This window comes from Rattus rattus, chromosome 7, assembly GCF_011064425.1.
Source record: "Rattus rattus isolate New Zealand chromosome 7, Rrattus_CSIRO_v1, whole genome shotgun sequence".
Taxonomy (NCBI): Eukaryota; Metazoa; Chordata; class Mammalia; order Rodentia; family Muridae; genus Rattus; species Rattus rattus.
In genome coordinates this window covers 14,156,883-14,176,520 of record NC_046160.1, presented here as the reverse complement: position 1 = coordinate 14,176,520, position 19,638 = coordinate 14,156,883, and the positions used below count along the sequence as shown (strand labels likewise).

Below are 19,638 nucleotides of genomic sequence, written 5' to 3'. Positions count from 1 at the left end.
CATCAGTAAAGTTCACTTCACCCCAACCTCTATAGGAATCAAGAGACGTGAATGTGGAAGGTAGGGATTTGTAGAGTCATGGGAAGTTGTGAGAAAAGTTTTTACCTGAATAAAAACTCAATTGGTCAAAATCAGTCACCACATAAATTATTTAACGCTTACAAGTTTCAATATTTGCTTCAAATGCACTTGAGTGCCTTTGGGTGTATAGAGATACACTGCTTCGATCTCGCTTTAGGGAAGGTCTGCTCCAGCTGTTGGAGGGCTGCTGGCTCCAGCTTTCTTGACAGCAGGGTCTCTTGCAGAACTCCCTCCATCGGGACAGGCTGATAAAGCCCCGGCCATTTTGACCCATGACAACCAAGACTGCTATTTCCATTCCACAGCTCCCTAATGTGCCCGGGTCCCCCTCTGCCCTCTCCTGTTTCTCCCGTGAGGGTTTGTCTCAAGGGCACTCCCTAAACACATCCTACTTTCTAAACAGCTTCAGAGCCTGCTTCCTGTGGATGCCAAGCTGCAAGAACACTTCACTGAAAAATATGACCCAGCTCAGAGAACTCCGAGGAAAGCAACCATTGCCAAGTGATGTATAAACATTTCTAGCTCGAGTCATTCCAGTTGTATTTTGAGTGGCTTTTCCTTAGCATGCTGTTGTGGTAAACATTTTCTTTCACATAAACTTCTACCACCCCCCTCTCTCTCAGAGCCATACTGTGAAAACATAAAAAGGCCAATAGAGAAACGAGATGGCGTCTTCATTTCTTAACCATTCAAGGTTGGCTTAGTCACAGAGAGGAAGATCATGGTTTATTCTGACCACTGAACAACAGCAACAGCAACAACAACACCAACACCACCTCCTAAAGTGGTCTAATTGTGAGAACTGTCCCTGCACGGTCCCCCAACCCCACTAACATTAGTTAGGCCTAGATATTTAAACTGCCACTCGAACCCCAGACCTGAATAGAGTTATAGCAATCTTTTAGACTAGCAGAGATACGCTTCCATTCTGTTATCCCTTGCAGGTCCAGATGGGCGACAGGACATTGTGTTCTTAGCTCTCCTTAAGAACACTCAGTAGCCAAGCCAAGGAAGGCGCATGAGCGCGTGCGTGCGTGCGCGCGTGCGTGCGCGCGTGGGTGCGTGTGTTTCTGAAAGATTTCAATACTCTTAACTTTGGTTTTTAGGAAACAGTTCTATGTGTCTTCGTTCTGATTTTTTCTAGGAATTCTGTGTAGCCCGGAGCTGACTTGGGGCAGAAGAAACTCTTATCCTCACCGTGGACGAAAAACCCACCTTCAAAATTTAGGCCAGGAATCTATGAACAAAACACCCCCTCCCCCAATTTTCTTTTCTTCAGTGCTGAGAACTCGAGCCACGGTTCAAAGTACCCTACCACTGAACTACCCTGCCAGCTCTGGTTGCTCCCCTTCTCTGCTGTGCTGGGGACTGGGACGTGTGCTTTACATTGAGACCCAGATCCAGCCAGTTTGTTTGCTCATTTTTATTTTTAAGATGGGATTGTCTAGAAAATAACGATTTATGATGCAAAAAAACCAAACCAAACCAAACCAAAAGAAAGAAAGAAAAAAAGAACCAACCCCAGGGTTGCCTGCGGGAGATTGTTTTTAGTATTACCCTATCCATACCATAATCCATGAACTTGCAATCCCTTATACACAAATGGCATAACATTTACATATACAATGAACACCCTCCCTCAGACTTTAATCATCCCTAGCTTGCTTATAATGCTTAATGCCATGCAAGGAGTATTAAATTCTTTAAGGAATATGGTATGTGTGTGGGTTGTTTGGGTACAGCACCGATACGAATTCCCGTTGTTTCTGATTTGTGGTTCGTTGACTGCCCGGTGCAAAGGGCTTGTGGAAGAAGACCCACTAAAGTGTGACTTGGGCTTTTCCTTTTAGAGACAGCCATAAGAAAGAGTTATCTTGGGGACCACTGCGATATTGTAAATCTCATATATTTCAGGAATTATTTCGACCTTACTTGTCAGTTTGGTCATACAGTGCTCTGTCTCTTAAAGGAAAGGTCACTATTTGTGAGAAAAGAGACACAAGATGAAAATGGTAGGTAGCTTCTGGAGAGGTGGTTCTCAACCTGTGGATCCAGCAACTCTTTCACGGAGGTCGCATATCAGATATCCTGCTTATCAGAGAGTCTCGTTATGATTCTTAACAATAGCAAAATTACAAGTATGAAGTAGCAACAAAAATAATTTTATAGTTGAGGGTCACCACAACATTTGGAACTGTATTAAGGGATCAAAGCATTAGGAAGTTGAGAACCACTGTTCTGGAGGGAACTCTTTTCCCAGGGGCTTCCAGTCCAGGGCCCCCTTCCTCTAGGTCTCAGTTAGACCACCTAGAGCCTGGGACAGTGCCTGGTACAGAGCGTTGCACAAATATTGATTCTGTCAAGTGTCATCCATGAATAGATGCAGAAAACTACTTACAGCCCTCAGGGCCTGTTAAACCTTTCCGCATCTATGGCGTGGGGGACTACACAAAGGCTTTTCCTTGTCCTTCCTTCCTTCCTCCCTCCCTCCCTCCCTCTTTCCCTCCCTCCCTCCCTCCCCCTTCCCTCCCTCCCTCCCATACTTTCTAAAATAAGAAAGTAGCTTTCTTTGTTCCTTGGATTTTAAAGCTCGTGTCACCAAGGGAAGCCCAGTCCCCTGGCTTGCAGGCTTCTGGGAGAGGAGCAGTGCTGGTTTGCGGTAGCGCAGCGCAGCGGGAGGCCACAGGAGGCGACTGGGAGGCAGACAGTCAACCCAGGGGTGGAGAAGAGGGAAGGCAGGGCGACCGGCGCGCGTTCCCGGGCTCGTGACCGCCGGCGGCCCCGGGAATCCGCGCCCACACACTCTTGCAGAGATGGCAGGCGGCGAAGACAGGCGCGTCGTGGGCACCCGCCACCTGCTGCTGCTGGCGACCATCCTGTCGCTGACAGCCGGGATTCTGAGTCCGGTCTCCGCTGTTGCCTGGACGCAGGAGAAGGTGAGGGGCTGCTGCTGCGTTCTGTACCTGAGTGGCTTTTGGAGGGTGCCAGAACCTGGGACTCGGCCACCTTCCCCTGCACTAGCGGGAGGTGGGTTAGGGATGCTGTCCCCTTGCCCAGGCGCCAAGTCCTCACTCAGCTCCTGGGAAGCCAGAGCTCTCTCTCCCAAGTCTGGGCGCCAGGGCTGGTCTAGGGGCTGCGCTGGAGTAGCCTGGGGGCTGGGTGATGTCACCCGCCTCCCTTTGGCTGCGCTCTGATGGGGGTGCTGCTAGGCGCAGGAAGTATGTCTCACTGGCCGTGGAAGAACAGGGACATGGGGGCGCCACTGCCCAATCGCGACCCGCGAGGCACGCGCGACACGCGTTAGCTCCTGGGTGCCTAGACTGAGCGTCTAGGGGTGTGTGTCCCCGCGGATCCCCAGCAATTGCATTCAAAGATGCTCCATGGGGAATTGAGTTTCCTTGTGGACTCAGGGCCAGCGTATTGTTAAATATTTAAAAGAGACACACACTGTTTTCAGATAAATGAATTCAGTTGTGGAAATCTCATTTAAGGAATTCAGAATAAAAATGATTTGCCAAGTCGCTTTTGTGAGAAGAAGTAGATTCACAACTACTCCCTTTTCTTGTGCAACAGTTTTGAAATCACGAAATTGCTACGAGCTGTGCAACTGATGATGGTTTTGGAATAAAATGGCATGTCTTTAAAGAAACTTAAGAAAAGCATCGGTCTCGGGATATAAACTTCCGACAGCATTGCTAAAGGAGTATTTTAAATGCTTTTTGCATTTCCGCACGTCCAAAATGCTCATTCCTAGTTAGTCTCACGCAGTTGTGTATGAATGGCCCACTTCAGGTGAGCGCAGGCTCAGCCAGATTCTCTTCAGGACTCACGACAGATCCCCATTTACAAGGGGAGTCTGGAGTGGGTGTGGGGAGTCGACACCACACAACTTCAGTCTCTCCAGGATGAGAAAAACCACTTCCTCAGAGGCTAGGAAGTTCTTCTCAAGAAGTTGAGCAAACCCTCTCCTGAAAGGCTTTGGGGTACCTGGGAGTTCAAGCACCGAGAAAGGACTTTAAAACCAGAATGTGGCACCACCAAATTTATCTTTTAAGACACTTTCAAATGAGTACACGCAGGGTCTGTGGGCATACGTAAGAGGCAGAGGTATTTCTAGGTGGGAGAACATTCTGTGATTATTTTTTTTTTAAAGAAATTTCCTTTTGATTTATTCTCATCTCATATTTTAATCTCTATGGCAATTTCCTCTCCCTCTGCCACCCCCTTTACTCTTGGTTCACCCCCTCGTCCACCTCTCCTCAGAAAAGAGCAGGTCTCCTAGGGACATTAACGGACAGGACATAAAAACCTACATTAGGACCAGACACACAGTCCCACATCAAGGCAGAATGAGGCAACCCAGTAGAAGAAAAAGTGTCCCATAGGCAGGCAAGAGAGTCAGAGATAGCTCCTGCCCTCACTGTTAGGAATCCCACAAGAACACCAAGCATCACAACCATATCCTATACGCAGAGGTCCTAGGTCAGACAGGCTCCCTGATCTCTAAGCAGAGGTCCTAGGTCAGACAGGCTCCCTGATCTCTAAGCCCACTTGAGTTCTGGTCAGTTGATTCCATGGGCCGTGTTCTTGCAGTGCTCTTAAAATGTTTTAAACTAATTCAGATTTAACTTTCGAGAACTGTCTTTTGAAATATGAATTTCTTGTTTTCTTTATCTTAAGACGCTTCTAACAACTGTTTCACTGGGAAAGCAAAATGCTCTCAAGTGGCAGGAGCAAATGACAGTCAGCCATGACCGTTTCTCAGTTAATAGCTCCTCCTTTCCTCCTCGTTCTAAAAGTCTCCATAAAGTCTTCTGGGAGGCCAGCTACACTTTACAGCCTGGGAGATGAATCAGCCTACACTTAAATGCACACCTTCCTGCCTTTTATGACGTTTGACTGTTTAATCAGACAAGGCATGCTCTTGGTGCACTGGTGTGCCAACAGAAGTATGATAATGAAAGCGTTGGTTTTGAAATCCATTACCTGTGTTTGGAAACAGAGGCGTGTCCCTTGGAGCATCCGATGAGGAAAGCACATCAACCCTGCTTTATGGCTGTCTTTAGAACCACGATTTGAAGCCTAGAAACCTTCCACAGAAACAAATGACCACAGTCCTGACTGGGCCCACGTGTGTGTATATGGAAGGATATTGACATGAAGTTGCCAGATAGATAATATGAATCACGTGAATCTCACGGTAGTGGAGAAGAGTGTGTTTATCTCTGTTACAGACTGGAAATCAGGAACCCTGATCTTCCCAGTTCTGCTTTACTCTCTCTTTTTTAAGGTAGATAAATATTGGCTGGCAGAGGAACAGTGTCTAGATAGCCCAGGAGAGAGAGAGAGAGAGAGAGAGAGAGAGAGAGAGAGAGAGAGAGAGAGAGAGAGAGTGTGTGTGTGTGTGTGTGTGTGTGTGTGTGTGTGTGTGTGTGTGTGTGTGTGTGAATCTGTGTGGGGGATTCATGTGTTTGGGCATCTTTTTCCCCCAAATTCCTAGATTCCCAGTTCCTTGACCTCTCTCCTCCAGCTTTCAGGTTATCTTTATGCTGAAGGGTGATCTGGACCTAGAATGACTGGTCCCGAATCCCACTCTCCCTCATCCCCAGTCCTGGCTCTTTGCTACAGACCCATTCTTTTGGTTTAGTGGTTTGTTTGTTTGTTTGTTTTAAATCTTATTAAATTAGTTCTCCTTTAGAGAACCGCCGGCTATGGAAATGCTCCCTACGTTTTAGAAGGAATGTTGGCTCCAGTGAACTAAATGGTGCAGCCTCACTTGACATGTTCTGGTTGTGAATGTAACATGTACTCATGTTACACATGTTACATATGAGTACATGTTACACAAAAACACAAATCAGTGTATTCTTAAAAGAAAACAAGCATCACCCACAATCTCATTCTTCAGATAATTAATTCCTTTTAATCTTTGGGTGTTCATTGCCCCCCTCAATGTATGTACACATACACACACACACACACACACAGAGAGAGAGAGAGAGACAGAGAGAGAGAGAGAGAGAAAGAGAGAGAGAGAGAGACAGACAGAGAGAGACAGAGACATAGAGATAGAGACAGACAGAGAGAGGAAGAGACAGAGACAGAGAGAGATAGAGACAGAGAGAGACAGAGAGAGAGACAGAGAGAGACAGAGACAGAGAGAGATAGAGACAGAGAGACAGAGAGAGAGACAGAGAGAGGCAGAGAGAGACAGAGAGACAGAGAGATAGAGACAGAGAGAGAGACAGAGAGACAGAGACAGACAGAGAGGTAGAGACAGAGAGAGACAGAGAGACAGAGAGAAAAAGAGACAGACAGAGAGAGAGACAGAGAGACAGACAGAGAGAGAGAGGCAGAGACAGACAGAGAGATGGAGACAGAGACAGACAGAGACAGAGAGAGAGAGACAGAGAAAGAGAGACAGAGACAGAGAAAGAGAGCGAGAGATTTACAGACATTTCAGCTTGTTATAGGGATTGAATGAGTATGTAAAACAACATAGTGTCTGGCTTACATTAAAGGCTCCATGCATGTTAATTTTTTGCAGTCAGTATTGTGCATACAGTTCCATGTGATTAATAGTGTGTCATGAATCTTACTGTAAGCTGATAACACTCCCTGAAAGCATAACCTGGTGACTGCAAAACCATCATCAATTGATAACTTATTTCTTTGTCTTGAATGTCGAGGTTGCTTGCAAATCTGTACCAATAAAACTGAGACATGATGTATTTTGACTGGAAGAATTTCCCTTTACAGTGACAATGCTAAAGGAGGAAAACTCAGGTCATGTTAGAGGCGGAGAGGCAAAAACTTGGAAGGGCCCAGAGGAAGCCCTCACAAGCTGTAAATGGTTATCTGCCACACCTCCTGTTTCTCTGCTTTTGAAGCACTTGCTTCTCTAAACACCTAGAAGATTTCCCCCTCACTACCTTTACTTAGCCACTCTTCTACCTGTGAGTGGAAACTGGAGAGTCCAATGCAGGGACAGAGAGGTCCATGAAGACCTCTAGTGCGGGGAGAAAACCAGCTTCATCTCGGAGTTTCTACTATCTTGTGGTTTAGGAACATGACACCCGTTTTACGCATTAGGACATGTTTCTCTGACATAACTACTCAATGAGGAGTTGGGGCTGGTCCCTCAATTGTTGTGTTTCCTTCTCAGCTCTGATTTTAAGAAGGAAACCTATTTGCACTGGACAAAAAGGCAGAATCTCGGTCAGTTCCCTGCTCCTTTCCCTGCTGTGTCTACGCTGTCCATGGTTCACACACACATTCAGTAAAGGCTGGCTGAGTGGAACTTGCAGGTAGCAAAAGTTTAATCTGAGGACCGTCTGGAATGTTCATAAAAGAAGTGTGAATTTGCTGTGTCTCTGCCATGGTCTCCCTTACACCCATTTTTTTGGCCTTTCCGAATTATGTAATGAAATGCCTGGGGCCAGGTGATTAGACGGGAGATGCTTTGGGATATCTGATTCATGGGTTTGTTTTTTAGCTGATGCTTGTCACCTAGAGCAGACTTCATTGTCCTTTCTTGCCTGGATGAAAAGACAAGGCCCTGGGTGTAACAGAGCCTCTCTCCTCTGAGAATGTTGGCACCAACAGAAAAGGCTGAAGTACCTTTCAATTGAAACGTACCTAGAGTAAGCCTGGGATTTTCACTTGCCCTTGGGCTTTATGCTGTTCTGTTTTGTTTGTTTGGGGCCAGAGTATCACTGTGCTGTCCTGTTGTAGGACTGGAACTCACTGTGTAGGTCAGACTGATTCCAGACTTGGAGTGAGTCTCCTGTCTCTGGCTCTTGTGCTGGGAACCACAGGTATGCACCCCCATGTCCAGGTTCAGTATTGTGTTGGGTCCAGCGCCCATCCTCTGAGCCTATCTTTCCCACTTTTGTCTTTCTCATTCTTGTTTTGAAACAGGTTTTTGTTCTTAGTGAGTTCTGAATGTAAGAGTCCTTTAGTTCAGTGGTTCTCAGCCTTCCTAATACTGTGACCCCTTGATAACATTTCCTCGTGGTGGTGACTCCCAATCATATAAAATTATTTTTGTCACTACTTCATAACTGCAATTTTCCTAGTATTATGAATTGTAATGTAAATATCTGTTTGTAGTTGGACTTAGGTGATCCCTATAAAAAGGTTGGTTGAACCTCCAGAGGGGATTGAGAAACACTGCTTTTGTTGACTATATGCTGTTTGGCCTGTGCAGGCTGTATGTTTTTCTGCAAGCACTTATTTGTGAATCGGGAAGGTTTGCACAACTGATTCTAGTCGCTTTGCTTTCATTGCTCTTCACCAACTAGGAAGTTTGTCATTTTTTGTGATTTTTCAGATTCATCTGGTCCAGAAAGATGGGGGAAGTGCGCTTTATTGAAATTGACCATTTTTGTTGTATAGCCCAGGAGGTTGAAGAGTGGAGGAGAACTTAAAAGTGCTTATTCAGGAGCGTCCGTGGGTCTGTCCCTTGCACTTGCTATCAGCTACTGAGAATTTTTAAAAAAAAGTCATCCTCACAGGCAGCTTTCATAACACAGTACCATTTGCAGTTGGCAACTGTGATATTTAAATCCTGTACGCCAATTTGACAAGACTCTAGAACCTAGGAGACAAACCTCTGTGCATGCCCTGGGGGAGAATTTCTAGGTTGGGTTGAAAAGGTGGGAAGACACATCCTCCAGGTGGGTGGCTCCAGCCCATAGGCTAGAATCCCAGACAGGATGACTAAAAGGCAAAAAGAAGCGAAGCAGCAGCATTCATCTCCTGCTTCTGGGCTGTGCTGTGAGCAGCTGTCTCGGGAGCCCGGGGAACATTTACTTTGTATCCAGAGCATTCAAACTGAGCAAATTGTACCCTTCCTTCCTTAAATTGTGACTGTATGGCAACAGCGACGTGGAAAGGAGCAAACACAGAGACCATAAAGGGTTATTTACTTCATTCTTGCTTTTCTTAAGTCTTTTGAGATTTTTTTTCAAGCTTCTGCAGAGCACGCATTTAAACATGACTTTGATTTCCTTTCACTGTGGGCATGAAGTAAAGGACTCTACCCACAGGGACTAGGTTGGCTCTGGGGTTTGGGCAGTGAGCAATGACTAGAAAAGGAGCCATTGATAAAGTAGCTGTGTAAATAAGGATATTGGTTCATTTATTTATGAGGTGTGTGTGGCGGGAGGGATGACAAAGGACATCTTGGTGGGGTCGGTTTTCTCCTACAATATAGATTCTGGGTATTGGACTCAAGTCGTCAAGCTCCACAGCAAACACCTTTAACCACCGAGACATATTGCTGACCCCTGAAACAGATTTTGACACGACAGTTTGTATTTGTCACCATTACTGTTCTGGGCTGATGAGCTGTGAATTGTCAGAAGCATTGTGCAGAAATTTAAAACGGGCAAAGTTCGCAAGCACGGAACTAGGACATCTTGTTCTCTTGCAACTGGTAGCTACCTGGAACCAGGACATGTCTTGTCCCCTTGTACCAGGCAGCCACATGTCACTTCTGTCTTTTATACCCGCCTACGCATTCACCTAGTTTAGCATTTATGCCGACGGAGACGTGACTTTTACTTCTGTACTATATAAACACGTTTATCGCCAAGAAAAATGCCTTATCTGTCCATTACTTGAAATTACCCCATAGTTACCAGGCACTCAATGTGAAACACACCGTTGTGACTCTGGAGAGAGACAGGTAAATGGGAAAGAGTAGCTCTCCCAGGGCTCACGACTTATGTGGAATCCAGATATTAAACACGGCGCCTGAGGATGGCCTTCAGGCTGGAGCATGGAGAAGACAGGAGTTCTGAAGGTGAAGCGGGAGGGAAACAGTTTGAAGGGCAGACTGCATTGCTGGGATGCGAAGACCCTAAGGAGTAGAACTCGAAGTGCCTGGTTGCTAGGGTGACCAAAGCAAGATGAATGGGAGCCTGCAGCACATTCCGGGGCTTGCAGGCAGTGGGAGAGACGGCTATTTGTTGGGAAGGACCAACCATGCAGACCTCCCTTTCTGCCGCCATTTTCTTTGGTTCCCGTTTCACACTTTTCTTTTGTCCTTTAGATTCAGCTTTCTTCCTATGCTGTTTAATATCTAGCCTGAGGATTTAGACACCGGAGGTACTAAGGAGTCTAAAGCCTTCAATAACAAGTTTGTTTAAGAAATACATTTATCTATTGTACAGAGCTACCTAAGGCCATTTCCATACACGTGCGCAATGCACTTCAAGCATTATGCTGTGCTCTGCAAGCATTCCTCCCAGACACACGCAGAGTCCCCTTTGTCCCCCAGTTTGGTTTCCTCTCTCAAGTCATCTTATGAGTTTATAAGTCTATAAAGTTTCTAGTCGAATCTTTTCCTTCCAGTGAATGACATATGAAAGAAATACACTTCTTAACTTGTGTGCGTGCGTGTGTGTGTGTGTGTGTGTGTGTGTGTGTGTGTGTGTGTGTGTGTGCGCATGCGCAGCATTGCACCTATGTGGGGGTCAGAGGACGACTTGCAGGAGATGGCTTTCTCCTTCCGCCATGTGGGTTCGGAGAATTGAACATAGGTTCCTAAGACTGGGCAGCAGGTGCCTGTACCCATTGAGTCATCTCCCTGTCCCCTAGAAATATGCTTTAAAAATGTATTATTCCCAATAAGAAAAACCAAGGCCTTAATATATTTGGGGACAGTATTAGTATTCAAGAGTAAAGGCAAAGTGTGGAGATGAGGCAGAAGAGTGAGCACTGGGTTGGAAATCCTCCCGCCGCATTGTTTTTATGGATTTACCTTTAGCTGTCTACACGTGGCTTTACAGACCTCAGTTTCCATTGGTGGATATCAGGGGGTTGGACTAGATTACTAAGTGACTTATCCAGGTCTCACATTCTGCACTGCTTTACCGTACAATGAAGAAAACTAGCGCCTTGGATATTTACCAGGCAATCTGCATGCACTTAGGCTCATTTAGTCCTAAGTCCCTTTGGGTGTGGGTATTATCACCTCCATTTCTTCAGACAAGGAAACGGAGCCTGGATGGGGTTGGTTAAGCAACACAGCCACAGTCACAGCTAGTGGTGGGTGCTGAGTTGAGAGGCTATAGCTGGTCCAACAGCCTGTGCTCTTTGCATGGTAAACACTGGAGAGTTACACCCCAAAGTGCAGAGGGAGAGAAGCAACGAGGCAGAGCAGTGGTCTCCATTTCTACAGTGTCTCATTAGCTGCGTGGGTGGTTCATATGGAGAGAATTACCTGCCTGATTATTTTCACATATCCAGCTAACACTAATCCTGGAAGCAACTGTAGGATGGGCAGTTTCTGTTTTGCATTCCGAAGAACTCAATGTCCCTGTGTGTCAGTTTCCTCATTCCCATTAGGGAAGAACTTGTTTGATCAACCATTCATTTTCCTTTGAGGAGGAGTGCCACATCCCCTTGGAGTGTCTGATAAACTTGTAATGAATGTCTGATTCGTCATTTTGGGTGTCACGAGAAAAGTTCAGCCTGTGTAAAGACATACGATATACATTTGAACATTAGGTCTATTTAATTTTTTTTTTTTTGGTTCTTTTTTTTCGGGGCTGGGAACTGAACCCAGGGCCTTGCGCTTCCTAGGCAAGCGCTCTACCACTGAGCTAAATCCCCAACCCCAGGTCTATTTAATTTTTAAAGTTTTATTTTAATATATAAATGTACTAAAGAGTATTATAAGATTATTAAGTCGATGCTCTACAAGAGTTTCTATTTAGCCAGTATTGCAACTGTCAAACTCATGTTGAGAGAATTATTACCCAAGTCCACACTGATAGCAATTGAAAGCTAGAAAGAAGGCTCACTGTGTAAAAGTGCTTGCTGTACAAGCATGAGGACACGAGTCTGAACCCTCAGAGTCCATGCAAGAGTGAGGTGAGTAGTGTAGGAGCTCTGTAATACTAATGTCTATGGGGAGATGAGAGAATGGGACAGCAAAAGCCCCGAAGCATGTAGGCAATGAGCCTGCTGTACACACTCAGTGGACAAAACAGCAGGGAGACCCTGTCCTAAACAAGGTGGAAGGTGGGGACCAAGACCTGAAGTTGTCTTCTTACCTCCATAGAAACATGATGTCACACAGTGCGTGCACACACTGAGATTTAAAATGCGATAGATAAAGAAATGCATGTATATCATTTTATTTTTAAAACATTTTTTTTTTGTTTTATATTTTGTATGTCCTGCTTAGGGTTACTGTTGGCTGATGAAACATCGTGGCCAAAGCAGCTTGGGGAGGGAGGAGAGGGTTTATTTCAGCTTACACTTTCAGGTGATAGTCCATCGCTGAGGGAAGTCAGGGCAGGAACTCAAACATGGCAGGAGCTGATCCCTTGGAGGGGTGCTGCTTACTGGTTTGCTCCTTGTAGCTTGCTCAGCCTGCTTTCTTATAGAAGCCAGTATCACCGGCAAAAGGGTGGCACTTCCTACAATGGGCTGGGCCGTCCTCCATCAATCACTGATTACGAAAATGTTCTACAGGCTTGCCTCCAGCCCTATCTTAGGAAGGGTTTTCTCAGTTGGGGTTTCCTCCTCTCAGATGACTCCAGCTTGTGTCAAGTTGACATAAAACCAGTCAGCACAATGTGTATGTGTGCGAGTGCCTATAAATTATGTGTGCCTGATGCCTACAGAAACCAGAAGAGGGCACTGGATTCCCCAAGGCTGAAGGTTTAGATGGTTGTAAGCCGCCATATAGACACCGGGAATTAAAACTGTGTCTTGTTTAAGAGCAGTCAGTCCTCCTCAGCCCCAAGGGATATAATTTAAAATAGTCTAGTAACTATATTGAGAGGTTAAAAGTGAAACTAATTTTAACAAATATTTCACCTATAGCATAATAAAAATTTTTTCATCACGTAACCAGAAATATACGAATGATGTAATTTCTTCTTTTTATAAAAACGTCTTAGAAAGTGAAATATTTTCCAGGTGTGGTAGCGCATGCCTTTAATCTCAGAGCTTGGTGGTTGCAGGCCAGCCTGGTCTACATAATGCACTCCAGATCAGCCAAGAACAGACAGTGAGACACTGTCTCAAAAACAAAAACAAGAGCAAGAAATAAAAATTCCAACCCCCCCAAGCCTTGAAGTACACCTCAATTTTCTAGCTACCTTTCAAGTCTTAATAGTCACGAATGACTCGTAGCCTCCTGTATTGGATAGGGCAGGTCTAGAACAACTCTATTTACTGGGTTTTTTTCCTGGGAAGTGAGAAATGACGAGAACTGAGTCTGCAGATGGCAGCTGGAGCTCTTGCTCTAGCTTCCCTGCTTGTAGTTCTGAAGTACCTCACTGCCTGTTATAAAGCAGCCCTCCTAACAGGGCATTTCTTTGCTGTCTCCAGCTTTCTTAGTATTAAATTTTCTCCAGATGATAGTCTCAAGATTGTTCCTTTTTTGTTGTTGTTACATTGATACATTGATATAGGTTTCCTCTGTGTAGTCCAGGCTGGCATTGAACTTGTAATCTTCATGCCTCTGCCTCCTTAGTGTTGATACTCTGTACAGTTGTTATTAATTTTTTAAATTGTGTGCGCGTGCGCGCGCGCGTGTGTGTGTTTGTGTACGTGTGTGTACACCATGGTGTATGTAGGGAGGTCAGAGGATAACTTGCTGGAATCATTACCCTTCTTACACCATGTGGGTCCCAGAGATAGAACTGAGCTCTCCGAGCTTGTTGGCAAATGCTGATCCCCTGATCCATTTCACCAGCCCATAACTGTTATTTTTAAACCTCAGCTTTACAATGCAATTATTCAGAAAGGTCATCTGAAGTCACACCAGTTGTAAGTGTGTCTTACCACGAAAGCATGCCTTTCAATTTTGTTTTTAAAACATGCTGCCAAAATCTTGATGTTTGAAGGGGACAGTTTTACAATTGCATCCTTAACCTCCTACGACATAAACCTTACTCCCTTATTTTGAGTTTTTTTTTAAAGCTACTAATCACAAACGTACAGTGCTAAGCCTTAAACACATGCAATCAGAGCTAAGTGCTTTTTATTTGACCGCAGAACTACCACCAACCAGCACATCTGAATTCGTCATCTCTTCGGCAAGTGGCAGAAGCCACCAGCATTTCTGAGATGTGGCAAAACGACTTGAGACCACTGCTGATAGAACGATATCCTGGATCGCCCGGAAGCTATTCTGCTCGTCAGGTGAGAACACAATGCACACCAAAAGGTTTTAAATACTTTGCTTTCCCGTGAGGGATAAGATGGCGGCTTAAGTTCTGAGTCACGTATGACGTTATCTCATTACTCACTATCAGAGGTAACCAAGAAAGGCCAACACCTGAGAGTGTCTACTCTGAATTGAGTGATACACATTTATTCAAAATCACTCTATGTGTGAAATCAATGTCTTGGCCACAGCAACAATAGTTCAGGACACTAAGGTCCCTGCTCTTGGTCACTTCAAGGACACATTCCTAGCTTACTAACCAATTTTTGTGGACTCTAAAATTCAGACTTCAGCAGCTTTTCACGTGCTTGCTTAGCAGTTCCAGGGCAAGAGTGAGTCATTGAGTTGCCGGCCTTTTTCCTCTTGAGGGAAATTTTTTTCTTGGCTGAGGCCAATGGTTAGATTCTGTCTACAGTTGAGCTTCTCAAACATTTACTTTGCCCACAGTAAAAACATATGCTGTATTTTTTCAGACAAGGATGTTTAACAATATATTTAGCTGTAATAAATGTTTTTGGAAAACTGTTCATGTTACTGTCCATAATTTACTTAGATATTGTAAATTCCACTTTATTTCTAGGCTCATTGATTTTTACCACTGCTGCTTGAAGGGCAGTGCTGTAGAGGGAAGAATAAGCCATAAGCGGGGCTAGACCTTGAATTTCTCTTTGTCAATCTGCCTGAACCACATGAAATCCTACCTCTCAATGTTTGCTTTTTCTGAACTCATCTCATCGAGGGGACAGCAGCTTGGGAAGGAATGGGACTGGCCTCTCAATGCCTCTTACTAAACATTCTACTTGCTCAACTTCTTAGACAAAAACCTTGGCAACGACTACTATGTCTAGAGACCAGCATGCTTTATCTACCCGGCTCCTAGCTCTTCCTTTTCTTCTGTGTAGCTTCTGCCTCCCGAGTGTACCCCTGACAGATGTATGTATTGGCTTTTTTTAACCCCCTTCTTTTCATTTGAATAGATGGTCACACACGTGCACCCACCCAAGAGTTAGCTTGGATTCCTGAATGAAAGATATGCCCCCCCACACCAGTTAATTTTAATATACCTTGACTAGCTCAATGGCTGGATGTTTCTACTCCTGAATTAACATCTTTTCAAATCTGTATTTCTTCTCTGCTACCCCAACACAATTAGGGAAATGGCCTGTGTGGCCACGTTCCCTGAGTCTCACATGTCAGCAGGCCTTTGGGTCTGGTCTTTCTTCTTCTCTGTAATGGCTATCTCTGCCCTTTCCTTTCTCTCAGTCCCTAGCCTGCACAAATCTAAAGGTCCCTCCTCAGTCTACCTGCCCGACCATTGGCTCTTTACTGATCAATCAAAAACCAACTGGGAAAAAAAAACCAACTGGGGACAAGGACCTTCAGCATTTGGACATGCAGATTCTCCATTTTTTGGAGGGGGCGGTCATCATTAGAACCAATCCCCAACAAAACCCTAACAGACTTGGTTATTTTAGCCTTCAGAAACACTGAGGAATGGTGATGATGATGGCAGTGGTGGTGGTGGTGGTGGTGGTGGTGGTGGTGGTGGTGGTGGTAGTGGTAATGGAGGAAAAGGAGGAGGGGAAGGAGGAGGAGGAGGGGAAGGAGAAGGAGGAGGGGAAGGAGAAGGAGGAGTAGGAGGTAAGGGATCAGGAGAAGAAGGAGGGGGAGGAGGAAGAGAAAGAGAAGGAGGAAGATAATGATGGCCAACTTCTGTCCTTTCTTAACTCCTTTTCTTTCTTTTCATTAATATATATTTTTTGATACACAGTATCACTTTATAATCCAGGCTGGCCTAGAACTTACCATGTATCCCGGGCTGGCCTGAAATTTGAGGTAGTCTTTCTGTCTGATTCTCTCAGGATGTAGGATTGCATTTGTGAGCTACCATGCCTGGATGGATGATGGCTAACTTTCGAACAGCACATTTAGTTCCCACAACAATGCTACATTCCTATCCCAATATACCTATTTAAAAAGATCCGAGGCTTAGCTATCTGCAGCTATGTGTATGCTAGCAACTTGAACTCAGATCTGCTTGATTTTTCTATCACTAGAGATTTGGGAGGAATTAGATCAATGATAAATGAACCCAATAACTTCAGCTCTGGGTCTTCCCATAGCATACTGGAGAGCGAGGTACACATTATTTATCTCACGTTTTCTCAAGGCCTCGTGTCCTAAGAATTTTCTTGAACGTGTCAGAATGTTTGCTTCTCAAAGTCCTCAGCTCTTCATCTGGAAACAATCTGGGTCTATGATACTCACTTGATCTAACCTTTCCCATTTTTAAACTCTGTTGACTCAGAAGGCTATGTACATGCAGATACACATATGTATACTGGAGGCCCAAGTTCCTTATTCCTAGAAGGCCATAAACATAGTGAACATTGTTGAAACTGTGTCTTCTATGGATATGTAGCATAGACAGTACGCATAGGTATTGTTATGATTTAAAAGATTCAGGGGCTGGAGAGATGGCTCAGCAGTTAAGAGAGTATACTGCTCTTGCGGAGGACCATAGTATGCTTCCTAGCACTCACATTGAGTGGTTCAGAACTGCTTGTAACTCCAACTCCAGGGAAACTCAACAGCCTTGATCTCACATGCACATAACTACACACAGACACATGCATAAAAAAAATAAAAAGTTTAAAGAAAGAAAGATAGATATCCATCTAAGTGTTCCCGAGTCTACAGTAGCATTGACCACTGTTTTGAAGGGGTAGAAGCAAATGAATTGGTAGCATTTTTAGAATGTGTTGGGCAGTAGGCAGGACTGCCTGTATGTGGCCTGACTGACATAGCAGTAGATGATAACAGGATGATCATTTTAGAAATTTTACTTTACCTTGCCCCTTACGGAAGAGCTGGCCCTGCCCCTCCCCAGCCACCTTGGCTCTCCTCAGTTGATGGCTTCTGGTGAGGGATACAGGCAGAGAAAGACTCATCCTCTTCTAGGGTGCTGGCCACTAGGAATTTGACCATTTCCCAGGGAGTATATGGGTAACACAAAATGGACTTGTTTTTTCCTCTTTTTAATGGGGAGACCACTGAGGAGCGGGTTGGGAATGGGAAGATAGGGAAGTGAGTGTTATCTGGATACACAATGTGAGATTTCCAAATAATCAATTAAACAATACAAAAGAAATTTTACCTAAGTCTTATTACTTTCACTAAGAAAATTGCTATCAGTAATCTATGATGTCTCTTAAGTTGTGGAAGAGAAAAAGCTTCTTCATTTGAAATTGAAAAAGAGACAATTATTGTGAGGGGACCTTGTTAAGAATCTTATATCGAGTAGGGTCACAGCCTTTCATTCAGAGCCAAATTTAAGCAGCCATGATAAGAAAAATTGTTCCCTTTAGGCCTCTTGGGAAGTAGGTCAGGTCTCTGTAGTTCATAGAGACACACAGTTTTGATTTAAGAAGATTCTCAGCTTTCGAACCCTGAGGACTAGATACAAAGTGATTTGTGGGTTAACTCTTATAGTTACAGGATAGATGCACATCTCTATGAGTTCTTTTGGAGGGAATATATTTCGGAGAGTTGTGTCTTAAAACTTGCATTTATGACCTTTGATCAGCGAGGCCCAAACTGACTATTGAATTTAAATTTAAGTTTAAAGATATAGCTTATTCATAAAAAATAAATCGAAGGCATTAAATTGTGGGCATGTCAGTGATTTTCAGTGTAGACACAGAAAGTAAACTAAAGTCAAAACTGAATTTCACGGAAAGGTGTGTAGGCATGTTTATTGCTGGTGCACAGTCATCAATGGAGAACTCTGTGTGGGGTATCTTCTGCTTCGATCCCCAGAGCCTTGTGCAGGGGATAGCCTAGAAGAGAGTTAACTGGGAGTTCACACTGGCGGGGTCGGAATTCTCACAATAGTACACTTGCAGACTTAGTGCAAGTACTGGAGGGAGACTCCTCTACTTCCTCAGAACAATCCTGATCTGCTGCTGGTAGCACAGTTCCTCAGGTTCTCAAAATTAGAATTTACATTTAATCCCATTAGACCTAGGACCATATATTAATCTTAACCTAGAATAGCTTCCTCTACGGCCTCACCCAGAATCAGTATGCCAAATGATAGTCTTTCTACCTCGACCCCTCATCATTCTGTAGGGCCCAGCCTTTGATCCCTCAGAGTCAAGTGTGAACTGCTGTTTAGACCTCAGAAATATTGTGATAAAGGCAGTGGTTTGGGGAACCTCCTTCAGAGACTTCTGGTGGAGATTTGGAGACTAAATAAATCTGGAAGCTAAAAACACCACTGGACATTGGTGTCCTAATTTCATCCTAGTTACTAAGATAAATGAAAATATTTATTTTGCATACAAAAAGGTTACTTCAGCGACAGCTATTTGGGGCTCTTGCTGATTGTTTTTTGTGGAAGTTGGTATGCATATAGATGTTAGGATCATGGCCAAGCGTGGGGAAATTGAGTTGAAGAATGAGGTTCTGGGTGAAGCTTCTGAACAATGCTAACAGATAACCTTTAACAGATCCTTTAAAATCCCAATGCACCTCTCAGGCTACTATCGGTGTTAAGAAGCCATTTTATGGAGTGGTTTGTCATCTGGACACCAGATGTGCTGGAGTTAAACAAAGTCTAGGGATAACTCATTTTTATCCTCTTCAGAAAAACTCATCTTGGATCACAGTGCTCTCTTTCTCTAGTGAAACAATGAACGTTCTATACCACGTGATTTTATATGTCCTCATTACATTAACTCACATCAATTCAAGTTCCCTATGATAGACTACTGTGAACAAAATGTAGTATAGGACTTGTGGGGGCATAACGAAGTAAAGGACATATGAGAGCAGGTTGTGAAAAGACTCTAAGCGTTTCTTTTGATGAATGGAAAAAGCGAGTCTACAGAGCAGCAGCTGAAAAGCAAGGTGAAGGATGCAGAGCACTGTTTAGGTGAAAGTCTATCAACTCACACCAAAGGAATTTGTCTATTTGCCTTTTTCAAGATCGATGATGTACCACAGAACCTCCACCCACTCTGTTTAAGTTCCCCTCTTCTTGGAAGCTTCCTCCTGGAATCTGTGCAAAGCTCTTTGTGCCTGTGTGTCATGTTACATCAGCAGGCTGCAGGCCACACAAGACTTGGCCAGAATAGAAAATCCTGTATTTCTTTGGGAGGGAAAAAGAAACCCTCCTGTTTGTTTCCAGCTATTATGAGTTATTTGTTCATTTATCTCAAGGTCTCTCCTGTCTAGATGTTAATTGTGGGACAAACTGTCAGTGATTATAATGGCTCATTTGTGGTCGGAGGTTTAGGAATGTTTTTTATTAAGGTACCTTACAAAGATGGAAACAACACCAGAGGGAAAGGAAGAGATAG

The 19,638-nt window shown here is 44.3% G+C and overlaps 1 protein-coding gene across 1 annotated transcript in view; it reads left to right on the top strand.

The window, feature by feature from the left end:
* The first annotated feature begins 2,685 nt into the window (after nt 1–2,685).
* Nucleotides 2,686–19,638, top strand: part of Qpct (glutaminyl-peptide cyclotransferase) — a 32,174-nt gene continuing 15,221 nt past the window's right edge. The window contains exons 1-2 of the mRNA XM_032908880.1: nt 2,686–3,017; nt 14,104–14,250. Coding sequence (XP_032764771.1) covers nt 2,895–3,017; nt 14,104–14,250 — 270 coding nt within the window. The 5' untranslated portion in view covers nt 2,686–2,894. The remainder of the gene's footprint in view (nt 3,018–14,103; nt 14,251–19,638) is intronic.